We start from the raw sequence: 16,301 nt of genomic DNA on the forward strand, positions 1-16,301 counted from the left end.
CTAATAGGGTGGGAACCCTCCTATCATTGCATCCCCCAGGGACTTCACATTCTCATGTTAGCTCATAGTCTTTAGTTTGTCACAATTTCTGGTTTAATCTTCCTAACTGCAGTGAGATTCATCCATGCTCTTGTGACTGTATTTCCTTTAGTCAGAGAGAAGGCTTTTCCTCCTTCAGGGTTTTAGGTGCTTGTCTAGCCACTGTGTTGCTCCATTTTGGCTTTGTTGCCTAGAGATTGGGTTAGGAGAAAAATAGGGGAAGGGGAGAGGGATTCCCTCCACTCTCTTTAAACCTTAGGGGTACACATTGTGGTCAGAGAGTAACTTATGAGACTTGCCTAGGACTCAGCATTTAGATCAATAAATGATCTTTTTGTGCTTGACAGAATATTCTGCAATTACTGCTTGCTTGTCATATGTTTCTTTAGGTCCAGTTTGTTAATCATGCTATTCAGATCTGTATTTTCATTTTTACCCCTTTTTTGGGTCATTTGATCTATCAACTACTGATAATAATTTCTTCATTATGCTAATGGATATTTTTCACTTGTAATTCTGCTAAGTTTTGCCTTATATATTTGAAGGCTATATTATATGAACACAAATTTAAAATTTTCATATCTTCCTAATGAAGCATACATTTTTATCCAATGAGTTATACCTCTATTAATGCTTTTTGCATTAAAGTCTACTTTGTGTACTATTAATATAGCTAGAGCAACTTCCTTTTAGTTTATGTTTGTATAACTTTTTCTATACTTTTTATTTTTAGGTGTGATTCTTGTAAGCACCATAATAGTTGAATTTTGTTTTTTATTTTTTAGATTTTTTTGTTTATTTAAAATACTTTTTCAATTACAGTTTACATTTAATATAATTTTGTATTAGTTTCAGGTGTATAGCATTGTGGTTAGACAGTCAAATACTTTACAAAATGTTCCCCCTTGTATTTCCAGTACCCAGCTTATTTTTTATTTAGTATAATTTTGTCTTTTGGTCCAGTTACATTTAATATAGTTACTGGAATATTTGGATTTTCACGCGATAGCTTACATTTTGCTTTTTATATGTTCTACTTTTCTGTGACTGCCTGCCTTTTTGCATTTATTTGGGTATTTTAATTGTTTTTACTTTCTGTTAGCATAGCAGTTACATACTCATATTATTTTTTAAATGTTTATCCTAGAAATCAAAACATGGATTTTCTTTCTTTTTGGAATATGGAAGTTTATTTTTTTAATACATAATACAGTCATAAGATACAAAATTCAAAATATACAAAAGATTCTATGATAGAAAGTCCTCTCTCATATCTGCCCACAAGCCACCCAGTTCTCCAGATGACTGAGATGTGAATCCACCAATACAGTCATCTGGCCTCTTTACTGGCCTCCAAACATACTGTATTTTCTACTCTCTAAACTGGAAGTCTTGGTTTATATCTTGCTTATTCATCTTATCCCTCAAAGCTCAAAGTCTCTTTCTGTTTCATAAAGTTTTCCCAAACAAATCTCATCCAAGGTGATCTTCCCAACTTCTGATGAGAATTGCAGTTTATTCACACATTTTAGCATTTAATTGTGTTGTTTTGCACTGTTTTTTTTTTAAGTTTGAAGTATGTGAATCTTACTTTCAAAACTAGATAGTGAGTTCCTTGAGGGCAGGGTAACATGCCTTATTTGGTCTGTATAAGGCTGAACACGTAGCAGTTGCCCCCCAAATACTTGTTTAATTAAATTGCTTCTCTGGTAATGGCTGTCAGAAGCTAGTTTTCCAGGAAGATTTCAGTTTTGGTACATCTTGAATCTTCATTGTTTCTGGGAGATGCAGTTTTTAGAGTTGCTTTTAAATGCAAAAATACAGATACAGAATTTGAAGTTACTTGAAAAAATATTAGCTTATAAATTGTTGTTTTTCATGAACTTGATTTGGGTTGTTTTTTTTTACTTTAAGATTAGAATTAATGGAATATCCACATATAATTATCATAGTGTAAAAATATTTATTGCTACTTGTGACTTGTGCCACTTTAAGTAATGACAAGCTAATATTTTTTTCTAAAACATTTTCTTTGATTAAAATTTTTCTTGATCACATTTTTGAAAAATTAGAAAGTATTGAAAAATATTGGAAACAATTACCCTATTTTTAACAGTGAGAGATAAATGTTAACATTTTATATATATAGTCTCAGTTTTTTTCCTCTGTGTATATAAGAGATAAGTTCTCTCCTCTAAGTTTCTCACTTTGTAATTCTTAATGTTTGCTTTTCAGTTTTTCCTAAAAGGATTCCTGTACATGTTAGAAGTGCTTGAGGAAGAGTGATAAAGGCAAGTATCCAATACTTCATATTCAATGAAATAACTTGGTTCATAGCAAATCAAAGAGCTTTGGTTATCATATCTGTCAAAAAAACAAACAAAAAAATTAGAAAGGAAAACTTAAAAAAAGAAAAAGAATTTGTATATAACTTGGAATGGTTTTTTAGAGCATCCTCAGAAAACATTTCACAGATTTTAAACACATAATTTTTAACTTATTTCTGATATTGATTTAGAACAACTAGTTCCTTAAATATGAACTAATGGCATATTGTGTCTTTGGCAAAACAGTTGTAGAAAAATTGTTTAAAATTCTGAGAATTTAACAAAGTTATCTCAAATGCCTGGTCTGTTGTGGCTTTTTCTCTTCTTTCCCACTTTTCACTCCTTCCCCTACCCCTTTCAGCCATGTCCTTCTGTTCCTTTTCCTTTCCCTACTTCTTCTGGTTTACTTACAAGAACTCTACTTTCAGTGAAGCTCAGTAAATAAAAGAGAAGCCAACATTTTTTTCCTTACAAAAGCACACTTACTTTGCAGTTGAACTTGTGTTAAACCAGGGTTCTTAATATAGTTATTTGGGGAATTTTATAAACTGAGCAACAATTATTATTTGAATTTTACAGAAGAAAATAGGGGATTCCTAAAAACCATTGCAATTGTTGAATTTCTTTAGTCCTTGCCTTTTTACTGTCAGCAGTTTTATAGCGTTAATTATTGCAACATTACTACTGTCCTTGGTATTTTTGGTACAGCATTTGACCTTCCGTAAAATTTGGCTTGTATTGCTTAGAGATTTTCTGTTGGCGTACAGAAAATTTTAGCAAGTGTCAGAATTCTGACCATATTTCTCATTTGTGTTGACACCACAGCCATAATGCAGATGATAGCTACAAGTGTAAGTACCAGATTATAGTTTATCATCAGAGCAAGAGGTTGTTTTTGAAAATTTTTATCTTACCACTTGATGTTTCAAGTTCAACTTAGGGTGCCATATTAGGTAAGCCTCTGCTGGTTAGTATGGTTATATCTTGCCTTTAGAAATCCCGGAATTCTTTTACTGTTCTATTACATAATCTTTGCATTTGTATGGGTAGCTTGTGCAAACTTTGGTTTGGAGATTGACGTTCTATTTTTTGGTTTACCTGGAATGCTGGCATTTCCTTGTAATCAATCAAAACTTAGATTTATATGAAAATAAATTATGCCAAATGCTAATGAAATCGCAAATGAAGTTAATGACATATAAAATGTACCATATTTTTCATTTAAAAAAAATGAGAAGCAGATGGCCACTTGATTACTTTATGACACTGCCCAAAGAAACAGGTTGACTGAGTAATAAACTCCTTCTGCCTTTATATATGAGGTAAGAAGGTTTTCCAGTTAACCTTGATGTCGTCCCTTTATTCATAATACCTTTTACTTTCATGGGAGAAATTTACTTTATATATTTTACTGTCAAAAACAGAAAGAAAATCATTTGTGTTGTTAAGGTAATAAAATACAAATAAGGAAAAAGTAAATTACTTCCTTACTATCAGCTTGCTGCTTTCACATCCTCCTTTCTTCTCAGGGTCTAAATAGCCCAGTGCAAGAAGAGATTAGATGATATACAGTATTCCTGGAATTTTGGTTTATTTTCCCTGAGGAGCTTAATGTTTTGCAAAGTGGAAATAATTCAATAACTATTAGTTTGTCCTACAAACTAATGAGGGAAGATGAGGATAATTAAATACATATACTATTGCAATGTTTTTGCCCACAAGGAGCCCCAGAAAATTCCATTAGAGGCTAAGACAATCTTTAATCTGATAAGGATTAAGAGTTTCTTTCTTGACTTCCCCAATGAAAAAAGGGAAAAAAATAGAAGCAGTGTACAGTACAATCAGGAAAAGGGTGCGGCAGGATTTTAGAGTGGCCACAAAGATTTTGAGTGAAAGGCAGTGAAATTTTCCATTCTCATAGCTGCTACTCATTTGCCTCATTTGGGAGCGAAGAGTTTTGTGGTATTTAGAAAGAGGAAGATACTAGGGAGAGATGGTGTCTTTTACTTTGTCACATTTTTTATGCTTCTGAGTCATGAAGAGGTCAGGAGATGGGGAAATAGGGATGTAAGAGTATGGACAGTAGAGCCGCAATGACAGTGCCTATATACATGGTAAGAAGGTCTTCTGAGAAGAGTTACAGCAACAAAACTCAGTGAGTTTGTGTTCCTATCCCTCTGAACTCTAGTAGTCGAGTCTAGTAGTGAACTCTTTACATCAGGTAATTTATGCCTTCTAGATTATTACTTCCTGACAAGGAGTCCTCATTTTCCCAGAACATGACCACCGTAGTGCTTTATTAATAGTGACTTAGATTGTTTAAAGTACTTGGTAGTGTAGGGAGTTTTAAAGGCCTTTGAACAAAAAAATGGCAGGAAAATACAGACATAAAGAAATTCTTCCTACACCATATTTTGTCCTCTCTAGCAGGTTCTGTACATTAATGCAATTTTTTTTATATTTGCAGAAACTCCATATAAAAATAAACACTTTCTATTATGAAAAATCTCATGCCTACCATCACCCCTCCTCTCTTTTTTGCATGTGATTTCTATAACCATGACACTTGTGCTGACCTTACATTTCTTGGTTTCAGCTTCCTTTTAATTTCCTGCATTTAATATTGGTGTGCGGTTGCTATTTGATATTTCTTTTTCTCTACTCTTTTGCTATACCACATTTACTATGTTACTACTTTACTTTTGAATTTTTGTGGATATATGGGAAGCTTCTGTCAAGAATGATACTATTCAGAGAAAGGGAGTTCTTGGAAATACCCTTTCTTGATAGCTCATACTGAGCAAAGCTCTAGTCTCTCTGAAGACAGACTGGATCACTCATGTCGTGCCAGAAAGTCATTTATGCTTTGACAGTTAATTCAACTTACAAGATTTTTACTCCTATTTTCTTACTAAAAGAGCAAACCCATCACTCCTAGTTACCAGTAACCTTGATGAATATGAAGAGTAATAAGAAATTCCTCTTTTCCATGAAATTTACATACATTTAGATTGGGATATCTACTTATTACTACTGTTTGAATTTACTGATATTCAGCAAATGGATAATTAACTGTGGTTATGAATAAGAAGAATTAAATTGCGTCAGCAAGACTATATATATTGAATTTTCTGGTATTTTGATTTTCTAAGCAATGACTGTTTGTCAACTACTTTGGGGTTTCCATTCCAGAATGACTACTCTAGTATTCAGTTCTTCATACACTGAAACTTCTAGGGATTTTTTTTTTTAAACATTGCTGTTTTTATTTCCTATGTACTTGTTTCGAAGTTTTTTTCTCCTATCCTAGAAAATAATCATTATCCTCTATTTAGAAAACTGTTCTTTAATCTTCTGATTAAAGATTGCTTGATGATAGTGCCTATTTGTTTGGCTAGTGGCATGTTTTTCTTTGTTTTTACACTGGAGTTTCTGCATGGATTTATAATATGAGGTTCTTTTTTTTTTTTTTTTTTTTTTAACATTAGATAGGCATGAAGCCTCCGTCTCACAGCTGCATGTGTAGTTACTGTTGAAGCAAATGCCTACCTAATTTGACAGTCTTGGTGTTTAAAAATTTTTTGAGTTTGCAAATAAGCTTATTAAGTCTACTGATGGAGCCTTCGGGCAGTGAACAGTTTTATGAGGACCCTGATCCTGGAGGCAAATCCCAAGATGCAGAGGCCAGAAAGCAGACAGAATCAGAACAAAAGTTGTCTAAAATGACCCACAATGCTTTGGAGAACATTAATGTGATTGGCCAAGGCTTGAAGCATCTCTTCCAGCACCAGCGCAGGAGGTCATCAGTGTCTCCACACGATGTGCAACAAATTCAGGCAGATCCAGAACCTGAAATGGATCTGGAAAGCCAGAACGCGTGTGCTGAGATTGATGGTGTCCCCACCCACCCCACAGCTCTGAATCGTGTCCTGCAACAGATCCGAGTGCCACCCAAGATGAAGAGAGGGACGAGCTTGCATAGTAGGCGGGGCAAGCCAGAGGCCCCAAAGGGAAGTCCCCAAATCAACAGGAAATCTGGCCAGGAGACGGCACCTGTTATGCAATCTGGCCGACCCAGGTCTTCATCTACTACTGATGCTCCCACCAGCTCTGCTATGATGGAAATAGCTTGTGCTGCTGCTGCTGCTGCATGTCTACCAGGGGATGAGGCAACTCTAGAGCGGGTAAGTCTGTTAGAATTTCTTTTTCTGTTTACTAAATTGTTCTTTGTATATAGGGCCTTGAATTTTTTTCTTTCATAACTAAAAAGAGATATCTCAGCAAGAGATATCTAAAAGTTGTGGTAAAAGATAGTTTCCATTTTTGTTAAATAAAGGGCATGAACAATTATTGCTTCTAATGAATGCATGTTTATAATTATATTCCTATTTGCTTCCTAACATACTGCTATATTTTGTTCATTTTACCCCTTTGCTAAAACCTTCAGCATACTTTATATGCTCTTTATGTCTTAAACTCTGTTTTATCAAAGAGGAACAAAGACACTTTGTTTATTGTTGTTGCTTTGGTTTTACACATGAATTGGCTTTCTTACATTGTTGAAGGGAATGAATCAAGTTCTAGAATCCGGGAGTGTCTGCTTAACGTGGAACTATAAATTGCTTATAATTTTCATACACACTCTAAAATTCAATATACATTTTGTTTTCTGCAATAGAGTATATGCATTCTTATAATTTACTCTTAATAAACAGTTTTTTGGGGTTTGCCTCGATGGGAGAACTAGGCCAAACAAATTTAGGGGGAACGCCTTTAATATGACTCACCTCTCGGTTATAGTTAGTTAAGGCACAAACAAGAGGTGGTTCTGTTAGGGTTTGAAAACTCAGGTACATGTAGCCGGGCAGGAAGTAAAAATGAGTAAGCTCAAGTGCTATGGGACTTGGAGAAACGGAAGAGTACAAAAGGGACAGTGTCGTCTTAGTTTTAGCTGATTGTTGTAATTTAGGAGTGTGAACCCAGTCTTGCCAGGGCTTCTCTAATTTTTCAAGAGAAATTGAAAGCTTAGGTGAATAATCTCTTCTGATTCTTAACATATTATACAAGCCACACAGAACACATTTGTGGGCCAGGTCTGTCCTGTAAGTCACTTCTTGCTATCTTTTTTGCTTTATTTTTATGTATTCCTTAAGGTTTTTAAGATAGTCACTTTCATTCTGTGTCACTTCTGTCATGAGTAAGTTTATTTTATTGGATATTTAGCCTGGAAATTTAAGTATTGACTCCAGTACCTTCAAACTTCTCCTACCTAATTGTTACATTAAAAATAAACAGGTAATGGACAGTAAATCACTTTAAGAAGTTAAACCTGTCAGAGTAACAGATTCACCAGCGTAACAGAATCATCAGATTAATGATTCACATAATTAAAATTTAAAAGTATAAATGAGGAAAAGTAGGATGTATTTATGTGCATAGTAGTTATCTTTGAAGTAAAAAAGACATTTGGTCATGGATTGCACAGTTTAGTTGGCAATAAAAACTAACAGTGCAACTATGTAATTTGTCTTAATCCATATGAGAGAACATTAAGTAATTCTGGGATTATAAACGTTTATGTTAAAAAGAAAAATAAAGCATATTTTATGCATGTATGTATGTATTGTTTGCTCTAGAAAATTTTATAGAAAGAGAGCCAAGGGGAACACTTTTTTCATAAAATTGTTTCTTTAATGCTGTTTGTCAACTTTACAGTAAAACTCACCAATTTTAAATGTATGATTTGATTAGTTTTGAAAAATGTGTAGTCATGTAAAACAATCATGATATAGAACATTTCCATCACCCCAGAATTATTTCTCATGCCCCTTTGTTGCAGTCATCCCTCTTCCAACCCTTGGCCTTTGGCAACCACTTACTGGCTTTCCTTTCAATATTGTTTTGCCTTTTCTAGAATTTAATATAAACAGGATCACACAGGGTAGTCATTTTTGTTGTTCACCCATATTGTTGCATTATTCCTTTTTATTGCTGAGTAGTATTCCATTGTATATATACTTGTTTATCCATTCACCAGTTGATGGGTGTTTGGATTATTTTTGTTCTTTGGCTATTATGAATTAAACTGCTGTAAAGTTTTGTATAGGTCTTACAGACATTTTCATTTCTCTGAGTTATATGGGAAAGGTACTGTTTTTACTTACAATACTTTTGACACCAAATGTGTAGGTTTTTTCCACACCAGCAGCCAGTTGTGACATCAACGTGGTATCCCATAATTCAATTCAATTCTGACAATAACTACCTAAAGTTAGCATAGGCACCACAGGTTAAGAACTCAGTCTCACAAGACTGCTCCCACTTCAGGCATCAGTCACAAGTCTCAGGTTGCCACCTGTACTTCTGACCAACCAGCCTGTGAATCAGGTGTTTTCATGACTTCCTCCTCAGGTTGGGTAATTGGCTAGAATGGCTCACAGAATCTAGGAAAGCACTTTACATACTTTTACAGGTTTATTATAAAGGATGCAACTCAGGAATAGCCAAATGAAAGAGGGCAAGGAATAGGGGAAGGGAGGAGTTTGGTGGTACAGAGGTTCTGTGTCTTCTGGGCACATGTGGTCACTAACCAGTAAGCTCTCTGAATTTAGGGGTTTTATGTGGCAGATTCATTTCATAGGTCTGGTTGATTAATTCATTGCCCACTGATAATTAGTTCAGTTCTCCAAACCTCTCCCCTCCCAGAAATTGCGAGGTAGGGATGACCATCCCTCTAATCATGCCTTGGTCTTTCTGGCTACTATTTATTACCCATGTGAAGTCATCTCATTAGCATATAAAAGTTACTCTTACATTCTGGAGATTCCAAGAATTTTAGGAACTCTGCCAGTAGTGTTTAACTTGCAAAGTAACTGTACTATTTTGCATTTCTACCAGCAATACATGAAAATTTCAATTTCTTCATCCCCATCAGTATTTGGTAATGTCATTATTTTTAAACTTAGCCGTTCTAATATGTGTGTGGTGATACTGCATTGGGATTTTAAATTTGTGTTTCTCTAATGACATGGAAAAATGCATGTCATTTTTTAATGTAGGTTATAAAGATTGGCTGAAGATTTAAAAGAGATTATTCTAAGAATTGATGTTAATTTTTCTTAGACATTTAAATGATCTGACAGAAATCTTCTGACTTAGAATAGTTTATCCAAAGTTTGCTGTTTGTTTAATTACATTAAATCTGGAGAACCTGCTTCTTAGAGTTTTACTGATTTTTATTTGTAATCATCAGTCTGGGAATTAAAGCTCATGTTATTCATGTGTAAAATCATTTGACATGTCTAGATATAGAAGGCACTATGTTTTGATTTACTTCCTAGAACATTTCCGTTATGTCTGTTAGGTTAGGTTCATTGCTGGAACCTAAGTATTGTACTTACCTTCTTAGCCAACGTAATTGTTACCAAATAGTTCGCCAGTTAATCAAAAAGTCAATTAAAGTTTTTATTATAAAAACTATCAAAAAATCAAACATACATACTTTGAATATTTTATCTATTTAAAAAATAAGGTTTTACATTTTTGATATAAATATAATTCTACTAATTGAATTTCTATGCCCTTTTTGCACTCATTGGATGGACTACAAGTTTCTAGTTTTAATTTTTATAAAGTGGAGTGATAACCTAATGACACGTGTGAAGCAATGTGGGACAGAATCTTAGATTTTAATAATCTCTTGAAATGCCTTGCCCAACTTAAATTCATTTTTTTTTAAAGTAACTCGCCTTTACTGAGTCTTTTCAAAGAACTTAACTTAGTTTTCATAGAAACAATAACACCTTTTGTACTCAATCTCCTTGTTTTATATAGTATTTTATGTGTTTAAACTTTAATTATAATGAATGTTCCTAAAAAACTGATGTGGGAGCAAGATGTATGTGGAAGTACTAGCCATGAATAGTATCCTGTGGACAGGAAGTCCGCATGTCTTTCAGAGAAAATGGAGAGTGTAAAACTAATGTGGCAAGTTGGTTAAGTGGAGATCAGTCTGGAAAGCATCTTACTCTGCTGTATCTTAGTGTATGTGAGATTGTTTCGAATTCTAAATTTTGGCTCCTCTATTTTAATAACTTTTTTTCTTTAACTCAAAGGACTGAGGATGAAAATGTTTTAATGCTGTTAATAAACATTTAAGAATACTACTATTTCTATATGATATGAATTGAAAACATTTTACAGACTTGTGTGTGCGTGTGCCCTTGTGCACACAAAACCCTAAGGCAAATGTTGAGTTGATTTTTTTTCAATGTATCCATTGTGTTTAAAAGCCACCTGCTTCTGCTTTAGCCATCTGCCACATAACCACTCTAGATTTTAAAGTAAATTCTTGGCCCTTAAGCTAGAGCCCTTTTATAAAAAGTTCATATTTGGCAAGTATTTATTTGTGCCTAATATGTACAAAGCATGGCTTTGACCTAATGATGCAAAGAGACCTGGTTGAACACAAAGCTTCTGCGTGTCCTTCCTTTTCAGGCTTACTAATGTCAGGTTTTTTTCCACAGGAAAATCTTATTGATACATCCAGTCTGCTGCAGTACTTGTACCGAAATGTTTTCATCTCTTATAGTAAATATTCATATATGTACTTAATAAATAGTTGCCATATATATGTGTGGTCAAGTTACATCATTTAAAGGATTATCTTTAAATTTGCAAAAGCAGATTGATTTTTTTTCTATAAATGCTTTTTGATATGCAGGTTAAAAAGTTAAATGTTTTGAATTTGAAAGAAATATACTCAGTGTAGAAAACTTTGAAAATACAGAAAAGTAAAAGAAGAAAACAGTAAAATATTACTGCCAACATTTTGGTGTATTTTCCTTCAATATATTGTTTATATATGAAAAATATGTAGAAGAAAATGTAAATTTATTTTTCTTTAGTTTTATTAAGACTAACATTTTAAATAAGCCAGAATATTATTAAATGCACAATTTTGCATTTTTTAATTAAAATTCTATCTTGAGCAGTTTTAGATATTCATAAATATTCTTTATAGAATTTAACTGATTGCATAATATTACAGCATATTTTGTTATAATACCATAATGTGTCAGCCATTTTTATATATTGAGTTGGAGGTGGAGAATGAAAATATTTAAATTTCTAATGTAATTTCCTTTACAAAAAGCAGATTATGAAATATTGAGAGATATTTAAGACCAGCTAATTGGTAGTGATGAAAATGATAGCAGCCATTCATTGTGTGCTTATTATGTGGCCCACAGTGTTGTGTTTAAATGCATTATATAATTTTCTCATTAATTCTACAACAGCCCTATTTTTCGTATTTTTCTCTTTTTTTAGTAGTGAAATAGCAGGGGCATAGAGAAGTTAAGTATGCCCACGGTTTCCCAGCTAATGTGTTTCACAACTAGATTGTTTCAGAGCCGAAATAACAAATCTAAGCCATTTATATTTTGATTATCTAGGTTTTAGTAACTGCTGTAGGCTAGTTACTCTCTGATTCAAAAAGTACTCTTTCCTACTATAACAAAGTGTTTCTCCATTTGTACAAATTGCACATTGGTCTAAGTACTTGGGACATACAAAGAATGTACTGGAAATAGTATATGTTTCTTTCTGGACTTTAAAATGTTAACTATTTCATTTGTATGTATCGAATGATAGAACAGTCGGCTACTGGCATTTAATTTACGAAAATTGAGGGTTAGCATTTTATACATAAAATGGTCTTATTTTAGATCCTTCTGTTGGATTTTTAAAAATAACCACCACATAACATTGTTTCTGTTATACCTACTGTTCACATTTAAAGTTCTCCAGGGTATCTGAAAACTTTCTGATCCTAGACTCAGTGAACTTACAGCCTAGTTAGTGATATGGCAAGGATTATTAAACAGTATCTATATGATAAATGGTACAAACAAGTTGAGAAGAGAAAGATCATTCTCAGTTGAAGTAAATTAAAAAGTTAGGAGAAGAGATGGGTGCTTTGATTTGGATCTTGTAGGAGAAATAGGATATCGATATGTGAGATGTGGAGGGTAGAGGAAGGGGTTATTTCAGAAACGGGAGTGATATGAGCAAGGAAAATTTATTGAGAGAGAGTGGTCAGAGAAGCATGCATGCATATCACCTGCCTTAGATCCTTTCTGGAATGAGGTTAGGGGATAAATTTGCCTCTTTTTCATCTCATATCATCTATTCAACATATTTGATCAAACTTATGAGTGCCTGTTATATGTAAGATATCCTGAAAAATGCTGTGGTAGACATACAGATGCATAACACTTGAACCTAGCTCTTAAGATTTTTAAAACTAGCAGGAGAGATAAGATGCACATAGAGAAAGTAACATGAGGATTTTGATAAAGCAGTTTAACATTAATTATTTTACTTGATCTTAATAATTTTATACAATAGTAATGAAGGTTCTTACTGTCATTATTTCACAAACTAGGAAACGTGACTTTAGGGTCATATAACTTGTAAATAAAGGATGAAGCTTTTGATTTCTGTAGGCTGCTTCTCTTTCTGTAGCACTCTCCACAGTATTATACAGGATAGAATGTGTTAAGTACCAGAACAAATATAAGAATATGTGTATTTAGGAAAGGAATAATTAATTTTGTCCAGAGGAATCTTCAAAAGTTTTGAAGGGCGGCTTCAGAATGTTGATGTGGGTAATGGGGAGTAAGTATATACTCTAAGTTAAAGACTTTGCGGATGAAATTAGTGTTTTCTTAATAAATGTACACTCTTTCAAGGTATACTTTGGACTTGAATGATAAGGCCTTTGACATTTTGGCAGATGTATTGAGAGGCGTAGAACTGTCCACAGGGCTTGCAAGAGTGGTACCATATATTAGCTTTATAACCCTCCCAACACCTTAGCAGGACAACATTTTGCACACAAATACCTCATGCAAAAAAAATAACATTTTAGGGTATTTATTGAATAATAAACAAATCATCATTTCTGTTGACATCTTAAGTGTCGTGCTCTTTGGAGTTTTAACGATAGCGCATACCACTCTTTTTACTCCTTTGTGAGCTTAAATGTTGTCATACTTTCAGCTTCCACCAAATTTTGATCTCCAACCTGACCAATCAATCCTGTGATCCTTAGAATTGGGTAACCATCTTTTAGTTGTCTGTATAGGCAGTTTGTACTCACCATTTCCAAATTTAAACTCATTATCATTCTCATATCTTCTAGTATGTTTTCTAAGTTGTTTTTAAACTCAAGTGAATACAACAGAAATCATTTAGGACAACAGTTGAAAAGCTTTGTATGCCCCATCCCAGAATTTCTTATTTAAAAGATCTGATATGGAGCCGAGAAATGTATTTTTTAATTTTAATTTTTTAAATTGATTGGGGTGGCCAGAAAGAGAGAGAAACATTTATTTGTTGTTCCACTTATTTAGGCATTCATTGGTTGATTCTTTTATGTGCTTTGACCAGTGATTGAATCCACAGTCTTGGCGAATGAGAATGATGTTCCAACCAACTGAGCTACTGGCAAGGACTAGAAATATGATTATTTTTTAAATATAGGAAATATTTTTTTAAAAATCCTCACTTGAGGATATTTTTATCCTCAGGAGAGAGAGAAAATATCTGTTGCCCCAATCCCATCCCAGGATTGAACCCACAACCTGACCAGAGATTGAACCTGCAACCTTTTAGTGTATGGGACAATGCTCCAACCAACTGAGCCACCTGGCCAGGGCTACAAATATGTTTTTTTAAACAAGACCTCAGATGATTCTAGCGCATGAGTTTGAGAATCACTACATCTAACTTTCTGGAGCCACCAGTCACCCAGGCTGGCAGCCTTAGATTTATCCTGACACCATCCACTTATCAATTACATGATCCCCAAGATTTCCCTATTCTCCGTTTTAAAATCAGTGTCCTAGTTTTGGCCTTTATTCATCTCATTGCCATTTTAAATCCTTTCTCCATGCTGACAAATGCAAAACAAATTAAGCTATTTCCATTGCTTAAAAACCATTTACTGGCTCCATCATTAACTGAAGGGTAGAGAAAGTTCCTTAAAATGACATGCAAGGTCTTCCATGACTTAGCCTATGTGGACTTCTTTACCTCGTGCCTCTTTTTGTCTTACAGCAACTACCACTTTTTTCCCACATTTTTTATTTTTCTTCTTTTCACATTTCCATATTTTGGTTTATGCCTTCATTCATTCATTCAACAAATATATATTGAGTATTTGATAATGCTAGGCACTGCAGATACCTGCTGAACAAAAACAGTTGTGATCCTTACTCTCGTGGAGTTTTAATCAGATGGGGACATGTATTAAAGAAACAATCATTTGAACAAATCTAAATTTTCCAACTGTGACAAGTGCTACTAGAGCCTTTTATAGGGACATTTGATCTAGTTAAGGAAGTCAGTGTAGACTCTCCTGAGCGTGTGACAGAGATCTAAAGGATAAGCTAAGATAATTAGATGACGGAGAGGGAACTGCAGGTTTGAAGGCCCTAAGATGGGAGGGAGTCTCCTGGGTATGAGGAATAGAACAGCCGAGGGGTGGGGGGTGGGGGGCGGTGGGTGTGTGTGCGCGCGCGCGCAAGTATACACTGGTTAAGTCAGAAGCGGTAGATAGGAAGCATATCAGAGGTTTACAGGCAATGTTAAGGATTTTTTCCTCCATCTATAAGGAATGAATACCATCAAAGTGTTTTAAGCAAGGGGGACAATATCAACTTTGTGATTATAAAATACCACTATGGTTATAGCATAGAGAATGGGCTGGAGTAGGTTCAGATTGAATGCAGGTAGATGAGTCAGAAGGCTGTCATAGCAGTACAGGTGAGATGGATCAAGGAAGTAAGTGATGGTGGAAATGGAGAGAGGAATTACCTGAAGGCAGAGGTTGTCTCTTACTTATATTTGAGGTCCCCATGCCTAACACTTTTGTCTTTGGTTTATTTTTTCAGTAAATTAGTGAGTAGTAACATATAAAAGGAGTAAGAAAGGATGTATAATAAGTGAGTTTGAGAATGTACATGGATAAGTTTTTGAAATGCAGTAGCATTCATTCATTCATTCATTCAATATTTATTAAATACCTATTAAGTATTAGGCAATGTTCTAGGTAGTATACATCAGAAAACAAAACAGGCAAAAATTTTTGTCATTATGGAGCTCACTCTCTATTAAAGGAGATAGCATACAATAGATGCAATAAATAAATTACATGTTATGTTGTAAGATGGTAAGTACTACAGAAAAATATAAGAGTGAGATATGTTCCGAGACCCCCTTTCCCCCTTGGATGCCCTAAAATGATGGATAGTACCAAACTGTATATACTCATATACTGTGTTTTTTTCCTATACATACATATCTATGATAAAGTTTAATTTATAAATTGGGACAATAAAAGATTATTACTGCAACAATGGCTAATTATAAAATAGACCAATCATAACAATATACCATAATAAAAGTTAAATGAATGTAGTCTCTCTCAGACTACCTTATTGCACTTTTACTCACCCCTCTTCTTGTGATAATGTTATACGATTTAAAAATGCCTATGTGACGAGATGGAGTAAGGTGAATGATATAGGCATCATAACTTGATATTAGGCTGTTAACTGACCTAACGATTTCATCATGCTACACTCAGAATGGCACACAACTTAAAATTTAAGCATCATTTTTTTTTTAAGATTTTTTTTTTAATCTTCACCCAAGGATATGTTTTCATTGATTTTTAGAGAGAGAGGGGGAGAGAGAGAGAGAGAGGGAGGAAGGGGAATGTTGGGGGGGGGTGGAGACATCAATATGAGAGAGAAACATTGATCAGCTGCCTCCCTTACACACCCTGACCAGAGATCAAACCTGCAACCCGCAACCCATGCATGCGCTTTGACCTGGGATTGAACCCACAACCTTTATGGTGTATTG

At 34.2% G+C, this 16,301-nt stretch overlaps 1 protein-coding gene across 6 annotated transcripts in view; it reads left to right on the forward strand.

Annotated features, from left to right (window-relative positions):
* Positions 1-16,301, forward strand: part of TMCC1 (transmembrane and coiled-coil domain family 1) — a 208,588-nt gene that overhangs the window by 42,913 nt on the left and 149,374 nt on the right. For 5 of the 6 annotated variants that reach the window (XM_054595558.1, XM_054595559.1, XM_054595562.1 and 2 more), the window contains 2 exons: positions 2,275-2,330; positions 6,282-6,550. In XM_054595558.1, coding sequence (XP_054451533.1) covers positions 6,323-6,550 — 228 coding nt within the window. In that variant the 5' untranslated portion in view covers positions 2,275-2,330; positions 6,282-6,322. Of the gene's footprint in view, positions 1-2,274; positions 2,331-5,862; positions 6,551-16,301 lie in introns of those variants that run through there. The other variant, XM_054595557.1, reaches the window with a different exon arrangement.

This window comes from Pteronotus mesoamericanus, unplaced genomic scaffold (assembly GCF_021234165.1).
Source record: "Pteronotus mesoamericanus isolate MK-2021 breed Mesoamerican mustached bat unplaced genomic scaffold, CSHL_Meso_final scaffold_54, whole genome shotgun sequence".
Lineage (NCBI taxonomy): Eukaryota > Metazoa > Chordata > Mammalia > Chiroptera > Mormoopidae > Pteronotus > Pteronotus mesoamericanus.